Source organism: Nematolebias whitei, chromosome 10 (assembly GCF_014905685.2).
Source record: "Nematolebias whitei isolate Nwh7 chromosome 10, NemWhi1, whole genome shotgun sequence".
Taxonomy (NCBI): Eukaryota; Metazoa; Chordata; class Actinopteri; order Cyprinodontiformes; family Rivulidae; genus Nematolebias; species Nematolebias whitei.
Window position 1 is genome coordinate 25,252,710 of NC_056507.1, and position 10,594 is coordinate 25,263,303.

The 10,594-nt window shown below is 39.4% G+C and overlaps 1 protein-coding gene across 1 annotated transcript; it reads right to left on the reverse strand.

Annotated features, from left to right (window-relative positions):
* Positions 1-215: 215 nt before the first annotated feature.
* On the reverse strand, positions 216-9,895 carry ttc23 (tetratricopeptide repeat domain 23). Its single transcript, XM_037682877.1, has 11 exons — positions 9,837-9,895; positions 9,493-9,655; positions 8,845-8,968; positions 8,406-8,553; positions 8,183-8,308; positions 3,211-3,382; positions 2,984-3,089; positions 2,520-2,647; positions 2,127-2,276; positions 442-524; positions 216-326 (listed from the first exon to the last, which is right to left on the reverse strand). Exons 1-11 carry the CDS (start codon positions 9,893-9,895, stop codon positions 242-244), a joined length of 1,344 nt encoding a protein of 447 aa, XP_037538805.1. The 3' UTR covers positions 216-241.
* Positions 9,896-10,594: the final 699 nt, after the last annotated feature.

The window sequence follows — 10,594 nt, forward strand, 5'->3', positions numbered from 1 at the left end:
ATCTGTGGGTCTGGCTGTTCTCCGAAGCTTTGTAATAAATTTGATGAAATCTGCACCTGACCGTTTGTGATTTTTTTTTGTCCCCACAACATTCAGATGCACAGATACATTAAGTTTCCATACTGATTACACAATTGTTGTATCTCATGACTCAAACCTCTGACACATTTGTAGTTACAGGATGAAAAAATAAAAGACAGAAACGCGGCTTTAAGACTCAGACATGGAGTTTTCAATGTTCCTACTGGATGGTATAATCGTAAACATGTCCAGCCTTTTTTTTCCTTCTGGCTTGTCTTTGCTGTCTCTCGACCACCTCTGTTGTCCTGAAAACCATACAGCAAATGGGTGCATCACTAAAGCATGAAATGCATTCTCAAAAGTCTTTAACCTTTACTTTAAACTTGATTTAGCTGTAAATGTAACATCTCTTCTGATTACCTCGCCAGCACGTCCACAGCTTTCTGCACCGCTTTTGTTTTCTTGTGCTGAGGACCGTATAACGAGCTCTGAATCTTCAGGCACTAAAATTAAAAACACACAAATATAAGAGTGAGAGAGGTAAGATGAGGATGAGAAGTGCAACTAATACTCGTAGAGGAAGAAACACATCCTAGCAACATTTGGTTGCACTAAACGTACCAAAATAACCCCGATAGCAGTCCGAGGTTTAGATAACACCTGTGCCGACCACTCTGGAGTGTCAAGTAAAACACAACAGATCTGCCAAAAACTGGATGAGTGCACTTAATCAAGACCTCAAGAATATAAGGTAGCTCACACAAAAAGTCTGATTGCAACATTTTCTTTATTGTATGTAATTTGGCCAATCGCATATGAAAAACAAGCTACATTTATTTGAATCTATGATGTAATAAATTACAGAAAACCTAAAACATGAACACGATTGCTCATTTTAACACACGCGGCAAAAAATAAAAAACTGCCACCCTTTTCTGAAATCCTCACAAATAACAAGAAGCAAATGTTTAAAGCAGGAACGAGGGAGAGAACAGCTTTCCTCTTCACTGGGGAAAGCAAAACAAGGGTAATCTGGAAGACATCCATCTGGCCTCTTGGATGTTTTCACCGTTGCTACGGCTGATGTAATGGAAGGCCTGTTTTCAGTCAAACTTCACAGGAAGAATGAGGGGAAAGTCACTGGTGTCTTTGTGCTCCATTGTTCTTTGTTTTCAGTTCCTCTTGAGTCCTGTATCCACTGCATAAACAAGTTTTGTTTTTTCAAAGCAAAGGTTACTCAATCAGAGTATAAGTGGTGTTGTGATGACAGGAGTTAAAAAAAAAATAACCCTGACATATCCGCTTGGGGTAAAGGCACTTCGGAAAGGTTACGTGTTGGACGCAGTGCCGATAGAGCGAGTCCTGTCATACTTGGGACCCCCTCTGAGCTCAGATAGCAACAACAAAAGCAACATAGCAACTAGACTGCTTGACTTAGAAACATGCCTTTACTTGAATAAAGCTAAGCCCCTTTCCTTGGGCATATTACTGTGGTGGGAAGACTGAGCTCATGTGGCAAATCTGCAGCCGTGCAGCATAAAACACCACCACTCATTGCATAAGAAGCAATAACTGTAAATTAAAGTATGAGTAATAAAAGTGGATTTAATTACCAAAACAAAGACTACCATTTGTTTAATGCCTATATAATGAAAGACACCTGAATGTCACTTTTGCTTCAGGGGACATAATGGTATATTGCACTAATTGGGGTCAGCGTCCCTATAATTAACTGCATTTAGCAAACCGCCCTTCTCTTTCCAAAGTTACAATGCTCATCTGGCAGGAAAGTCACTCTGTGTGATATTTAACACTGGCTGCACACTGCAACCCTTCCAAGATTAGCATGTAACTTTGATAACATTGAGCTCTAAAGAGACGGCGGAAATAGCTCATCTCAAAATGACAGGGACGCTTTGTGTCCCTTCTGGACAGGCCTGGCACCGTATCACTGCTGTGGCTGGCCCAACCTGCCTGACTCCTGGCCTTTAAATAAAAGCTTCTACAACAGTCTGGAAGGGACAATGTTCTGTTTGAAGACGGTAACTATTGCTTTCTTAGGCAGTACTCCTAATTACGACATGCGTGTTCTGTGACGTGATTACCTTTGTCATGGTCCTGTGGGCCTGGCTCATCTGGCCCTCAGCCATCTCTACACTTCCAATCAGCTGAAGAGCGTCTGCTACCTCAGCACTCAGGTCTCCAAACGCAGATCTTTTCAAATCAAGAGAGGCCCTCTGGATCTCCATACATTTCTGTTCAGATTTAATCAAAGTAAATCAAATCTTGATGCAGGTACAGAAACAAGTGGATTCAGCTGCTTCACTCAGAAGTTAGAGGTAAGCTTAAGTTTCTGCTTTCTTTAAATAAACCTAGTACATGTTAAAAATCTAAAGGTGTATTTCAAAGAAGTTTATTGGTATTTTCTATTAAAAAAAAAGTGCAATGGCTCCATCTTATTGTTAGTTTTAATTGATTTTAGCACGATTGCGTTTTACCTCCCGCTGGCCATTGATGAGAAGAAAGCGACAGAAGTCATCCTGGACAGAAAGGAAGGCTGGATCCTGCAGGCCTACAGAGTTTTTATATGCACTTAGACTCTGCTCAAAGTACTGACCCGCAGCATCTACAGCAGCAAAGAGAAAAACAGGAATTTAACTTCAACCATAGCGACAATTGGACAGAATCCCCAATTTGAAACCTCTCCCCGTAAGCAGCAAAAGCTACTTTCAGACAAGGTTTTCTTATTTCCAGTTGTTATGTGCTTCCATTTAGCTCGCATTTGTCATGAAACTGGAAACAAGCCTGAACTTGGTCAACAAAGAGGCTTTTTGCACGGCTGCTTTCTATAATGTCATCTTAAAGAACTCGTCATAGTGAACGACAATGAGATGTTCAAACCCCATAATTAGCCTCTTGTGTAAGTTACTCAGGGCTCGCCTCTGTTTGTGAATAAACTCACCATTGTGATGGGGCTCTGGTGCAGCAGAAAGGATCATGGCAAGACTGTGGGAGATCTGAGCCCCCTGTAGCCCCTCTGGATTGTGACTCATAGCAACGGCATGAGCCTAGCAGAAACACCCATTTGAATTAAGACAGATCACATACCACGAAAGGAGAGACTGAAATAAGCTGACACATGGGGTTTTAAATAAAAACAAGATTGTATGTGTTTGTATCGTTTCCTGCCTTGGAGAGATGCGTTATAGCTCTGTCCAAATGACCTCTGTCTTGTTCAATAGCTGCCATGTCTTTATAGACGGCACACGTCTCCTCTGGCTTATTGCAGTCCTTCAGCAGCTGCAAAGACTTTTCACACTGGTTCAACGCCTCTTCTGATCGGTTCTGCCTCCTATAGACCCTTTAAAAAAGAACAATTTAACTTGTTGAAGAACAAAACTCCTTGAAGTTGTTTAAAGTCCCTCAAACGCCACTTTTCATTGTTGGCAATATTCTGTAATGCTATACTGTAGTTGAGGGTGTTCAGGCTGCAAAACTGTAATTTATTTAGTTCACAAGCGTTTTATAGAATTTCCTGTCCCGTTATTTCAGATTGATGCGTTTTAGAAGAATACACTTTAGTCTGTGGTGCGTCCTGATTTTCCTCCGAGAGATAAACAAAGTATTACGTTAATTGAAAACAGCGCAGTTGCAATATTGTTTTAGAATGTTGTCATAGTTTCTTTTGCTTATAGTATACAAACAGATGCCAGTGATTTCACCATCATGAATCGGGTTCAAATTACTGCAGTACGCTTGTCGATGACACAAACGAAAGCTCAACAGAGGAGAAAGCGTTAGCTGTCTGCTGCGGCTGAATCCTGATCCACTGATAGCTGCAACAGGAAGTTAAGTTTTTTAACCACTTTTCTGAATCCACTCACATCTTCAACCATTTACTTTGAAACACAATTAAGCACTTTATGAGGGTTTAAAATATTAGTCCACAATGTCTAATTTAGGGAATGTTTTGATGAGATGGCTGCATCATCCAGAAGGACTCTAGATCCATGAGGATGCTGGGGTACCAACTACAAACCAGCTAATGGACTCTAAATTAAATTCCTCTCTGCTGTAAAAGGGTTGGTCTCCCTCAAAGAGCTAAAGGCTCACTGCTCACTCCAGCTTCAGCCATAAAGCACTAAATGAACTCCAGTGTATTAAAGTCACCTGACTGACAATTCAAAAATGTGTCTGAAATTGACCTGTAAAATGTGGTTTTATCAGTATATTATTTATTTTAGCAGTGTGTGGGAACCAGCAGTCTAAATCTGATGGTGCAACATCTCTGCGGCACGAGGAGTTGGGTATTTGTGGCTCGGTCACTTTAAAGTAACAGCAAAGGTTGTGGAAACATTACAAATGCTCATTTCTCCATACTGAAGTGCTTTGACGGACATTCAACGTTCCCCACCCAGAAATGTTCACTGGGCAGACATTTCAGATCCTTTTTGGGCTGGAATGATGGCTGGATCACACTTTCGTTTCTACATTGAATGAGTTCTCATGAACAGAGACAAGCCTGCTCTATATTCTCATTAACTCTGCATCCTTGTGCGGTTCCAGAAAGGCAATAAGCCACTGAAGTGTAGTGCTCAAAGCAGGAATTTAATATAACTAAAGATGAGAAAATGTGTTGCCAAGCTAGCCACACAGTGGTCTTTTGTACATGTTTCCATAAGGTCGCTGACGTAGGTTTGCTGACTTGATTCATTTTTTCCAGGAAAATTAAACAAATGTCAAAAACAGGGGAGACAAAAATATAACTGCTTGCTCCAATACACCTCACTGAAAGATTTTAAAAAAATTTATTAAAAAATGTATTCTGCTCAGTTGACTCAGTTAGTAAAGCCATTGCCTCTTAGCAAGAAGGTTGCCGGATCGAATCTCAGCCGAGGACCTTTCTGGGTGGAGTTTGCATGTTCTCTCCGTGCATGCGTAGGTTTTCTCCGGGTACTCCGGTTTCCTCCCACAGACCAAACACATGCATGTTAGGCTGATCGGTAACTCTAAATTGTCTCTAGGTGTGAGTGAGAGCTACTTAAGCTCTGCAGAGATTGGTGAAGACTGTTTGAGTCAGCCTCCCCACCATCATAGACATCTACACCTCCAGAAGCAGGAAGGGAGCCACCTGCATCATGAAGGACCTCACTCACCCAGCACACACTTTTTGCCCCGCTCCCCTCGGGCAGAAGGTTGAGGTGCATTAAGCACAGAACCACTAGACTACCATGAAGCTGTTAGACCCTAATCAGGATTATCACTGTGAAAAAAAAATCACTGTAATGCCACTTGATTGTTGATATGTGCTGTTGATCTCATGCTGCTGATTTATTTTATGCAGCTGATTTATTTCATGCTGCTGATTTATTTTATGCTGCTGTATCCATTTGTGCTACACATTCATACTCATCTGCTCACACAGACTCATGTTCGTGCTGCTGTTGTTCGGCGTATTGTTTTTGCACTATTAAGTGTTTAGAGTATTCTAAAAAAGTTAAGTCTGGTCCTCTGGACATTCAAAAAACAAAACATAAAACAAACAAACAACAACAAAAAAGTAGAAACGTTTCGTCTTTCATCCGAAAGACAGTCTGAAGAAGTCTTTCGGATGAAAGACGAAACGTTTCTACTTTTATTTTGTTTTGTTTTGTGAATGTCCAGAGGACCAGATTTAACGTTTTTAGATTTTTCTACCTGGATTATTGAGCATGCATCAGGATGTTTAGCATATTCTTAGTTCATATCTTAGATCTTATTACTGTCTTTCTTTTACATTTGATACTTTTGCTGGATGTAACTGGGACCCTGTGTACACAGTTTCGTTCCACCGCATGTACCACATGCGATGCGAATGACAAATAAAGAACCTTGACATCAGTTCTGATTAAAGGTACTCACTGTCAAAAGCCACACAATGAAGAAAATCTAAACCGTGCACAATATTTACGGCCTGATTTTGTGCCCATAGACACTTTCCAACATCTGGTAAGACGTGCAGAGATGGAGAGATTTTTTTATTTTATTTGTCATCTAGCACTAGAACAGACCTTTACATAACTGAATAAAACCTGTCCACTAAATCTGTTAATTCATGACAAAAGTCAGAAAGAGCCAAAGAAACGAGCAGCAACAAATCAAAATATAAGAACACAAAAGATGCAGATAAAGCCACAGTCAGTCTGAAAGACGCACCACATCTAAAACGCCCACCTTGAGAGTGAACCTAAAACTTTGCACAATGTTTGAACCAGGATCTACAGCTTACATCATTATTCCAGGATTTGAAGAGAATGCTCCCCTCAAAAACAACAGTGCTGACTGATAGAGCTTTAGAAGCATGCCAAATTCTTACTCACCACCAACAAAAGAGATTCAGCAAGCTTATAATCACCAGCCAGGGTCTGCACATTTTTTAAACTACTCACAGCATGTCAACAAACACCGACTCTCTGAAACAGATAAGTATGGTATCATTTGCAAATTCCATTGAGTGCAGCTCCAGAAAATGTACCATTTATAGCCACCAGATCTGTCAACATATAAAAACAGGAAAACTGGGTCTAAATAAACATTATTGCATTATATTCTTTCCCAGTTGTGCTTTTAATTTAATTGCAAGTGACCTGAACTATGACAAGCGGATGCTATTTCATACGTTGCCATGCCACATACCGGTAGTTCCCAAAACAGACCATCAGTCTGCACAGCACTGGCTGTCTCCACCATGATCCTTTAATTCTTTAATCTTTTCCTGAGCATGCAGAACTAACCTTGATACCACCCCTGACACCTCCTGAGATCATAAATAAATCAGAAAATGGCCATCAGTCTACAGTAAATAAAGCAACACACATTTAAAAGAGGAATAAAAACCTTTGCGATATCTTTAAATGCAACAAAATGTACAGTAGCCAACGCAAAATAATATTTTAAAACAATCAAAAGACTTGCCGGGAAAGGGTGGAGGGACATCAAGCTTTAAAACGAATACTTTTCCCCCTTTATTTCTTCTGCTTCACTGAAAAACAAAACCACTGCGACCAAAAACATCTGTAAACACAAAACACTTTGGCTTCCTGCTGAACGTTGGACAATTATTTAAAAAAAATGTAAGTTTTTCTGCTGCAGAAAGAGAGCTGAAGTTAGTTGTAAAGGACATTTAATGATGTTCATAATTAAATAAAGTTGTAAAATAAAATGAAAAAAGAAAATCATCAAATGAAACTAGCGCCATCTTGTGGTCAAACTAACAATTTGGGTTTTTGCTATAACAACTTTTTTTTGAGTGCTGGATATTAAACACTCGCTTGAATAATTTTATATTTTGATTAAATCAAAACAAAACCCGACTCGACTTCAACATCTTACTGCAGATCTCAGAAGATAAAGGACAAAGGGGGATACATTTAGGGGGCCCGAGATGGTGTTGAGGTAGGGCACCAGAAAGTCGCAGTCTCATGCCCACATGTTGTGGTGTCCTTGAGTAAAGACACTGTCAGGGAAATTTAGGTATATGTTTATGGATGTTTGTCACTAACTAATGCTAAAGTAATGTTGAACCATGTGTGTGAGGTCAGAGAGTGCTTGTCTGCTCAGAGAGGAGCTGATTTGAGCCGGCATAGCTGGCAGATCGAGGTCACTAGTCTGTAAGCATTTTAAAAACACTTCCTGCCTCACTGTCCGGTACACACACTCATGACCTACCAAGCATGTAACGCGTCACCTGTTGTGAACTCTGCCTTTGCAAGTAAACGACCAGTTAAAAATCTTCTTGTGTCCTCAGAGTGGCTTATCTGAGTAAACGGATAATAACAGGACATTTATTAATCCAACAGACACCCAATCCCTGACTGCTCCCCAGGTGCGTACATAGCTGCCCACTGCTCCACCTGGGTGCATCTCACGTGTGATGGGTTAAATGCAGAGAACTCATTTCATCATTGTATAGAAACATAATGATGACAACACATAGCACTTTATTATAGATTACATACATCTATCTGACTAAATGCGTCAGAACTAGATCGCAGCAATGGAAATTAACGTTTTAAATCTGATTAAATGTGTACAGTATTTCTGAAAATTTGGAAAAAAACTGAAACTTTGTGCTCAGCTGCTTAGCAAAATACATCAATGCAACACTGTTCCTGCACATTACCTGTATAAACCACTGGCGATTTCCAGGTGAGTCTTTGTCTTCTCTTCTTGCTTAATAACATCTTGTTGGTAAAGCTCCTCCATGATTTGCTCTGCCTTGAGTAAAGATGAATCCGCCTCCTCTAAAGTTGAAAGGTTAAGGACTATGTTTTTATTTTATTTTATTTAAGTTTACTGTACACTCAGTCTTGTGTAATACAGGAAACGCAGCATGGCAAGGATATTTGTCTGTAAGTAAAGCAGCAGCTCCCTGTGTGAGGTTCACGTTTAGGAGACACAAGAGAACATCAAGCTTCTCATCTCTGCAGGACGAGTAGAAGGGTAGGAGGTCTCTGGCTTTGGCCAAGTGTTCCTGGGCCTGCAGTCCCCAACCTCGGGAACACAACAGAAAACAATGACAAGTTAAAAAACTACATGTGACACTAAATGTGAGTTTTTTCCTATTGTCACATAATAAAAAGTTATGTATAAGCCTTTACATTAGCAACACTTATTGTATAAAATGTAGAAGCAACATAACCCCAAGACTCGGGCAGATATTTAATTAAATTGTAAGATGAGAGATATAAATAAGCTAAAACAAAGAACATATTTTGGGCTTTTACAGACAAGATAAAGCATCATTGTATACAGACTAAGAATAAAGTATTGCTTTAAACTTACCTTTGAACTGGAAGTATGCTTTGGCCAGTCTGGCATGGGACTGGGCAAGTTTTAGATGTCTCTCCCCATAAACAAGTCTCGTCAAAGCGACGCATCGCACCAAGTCCTGGATGCAAGCGTCGAACTAAACGGACAGCAGAACTGTCATTAATCATCAGTGTTTGTGAGTCACTGCGCCCTGCATCCAAAAGTCAGATCATCAAGACAGAAACACTAAACCTGGATTGTTCTTTCTTTAAAACTGAATCTTTGTCCAGGTTTTTTCTAGTCGTTTAAATTTGAAGGCTGGTATCACTGTTTAAAACTGTACATTGAATAACTTTGGATTTTAGTGTTTTAATGAAACACAGAAACATGTAGAATCTATTCTTTAACACATTTTATACTGTATAGACAAATTTATTGGAATACTTGCACTAGTATAATCATGATTTTGCAGTTTTCATACTTAATGATGTGGTTTGAGGAAACTTAAAAAGGCTTTAAACTAATTTGACAAGACTATATTTAATGATGATAAATATTTTTAGGCCTGTAAGTGCCTCATGTCCCTTTATGGTTTACATTTTATGTTGTTGATATTATTTTATCCAGAGTGACCAGAAAACAAGACCAAAAAAGACCTCATTTACAACTATTAATACCTACCTGCTGGTTGTCTTCACTGTCTTGAGCCCGATTAGTAAAGTGTTTAAGCTTTTCTTCAGGAGGCATCAGTAAAAGTTCCTTCTTGGCAAACTTCAGTCCATTTGAACTCAGATCAGTAAATACATCTCCGCCTCTGCTGGCAGTTCCCACGTTTCCAGAGAATCTGTTGGAATTGATTAATTACAATATCACACAAGTCTCAAATTCGAAACAATATATGAAAAGAAAAAGTTATAACGTTATTTGTGATGGAGAAAATAATTTGGAGCAAGTCGTTTATTCAAGACATTAGTGAACATGTTTCAGGACTAAATGAAACAACAAAAGAAAAAAAAAAAACGAACCCAGTCGAGGACTCCGGTGAATAAATTCGTGCTTTTGTCTCAGAATGACCGTCATCCATATTTACAGACGTCGCAGCGGTCAACTTCCTGTTTGGTTGCCGTGGTTACATTGGCGCGCTACAGTAAGCTAGCTTCTGTTTCTGTCCAAAATGACCGCGGTAAAATACAGAACATGAAGACTAGGCTTCACATTTTAGAAAATAATACTTTCCGACGACCATTGCGATACTTAATAATAAACCCTGGGAGCATGGTTGTTAGTTTAGTCAGCTAGCTTCCTAAAGCCGCGTTTTGTTGCCTCTGCTGCTTTAAAGGAAGAAACCCGAAGGGGAAGGTAAACATAGGGACACACGGAAGTGGGATGCATTCAAGAACATATGTTCAAGATCACAGTTCTTGAAAAACATTTAACTGACGTTTATCTGGAATGTGTCCTTCGACGACACATACACACAATGACTCGCAAAAATGAAACTATAAACCACAGGTATTTTTTTCTTCTTTTTTAAAAAACAATTTTGCAGTAGTAAGGCGCGTATTGAAGCAAGGGTGCGTTCATGAATATAGTTCGTCAAAAATAAACAAATGTGGAAATACGTTGTCCGACACAAATAAATAAATAAAAACTGTGTTTGACATTTCGATAGACAACCGCAAACACAAGTTTGCGATGTTTTCTTTTAAAGTCAAAACATGCAATCATATAATATTTATAATTCAAAAAGCTAAAAGTTTCTTCTAAAATCTCGTGTGTTACT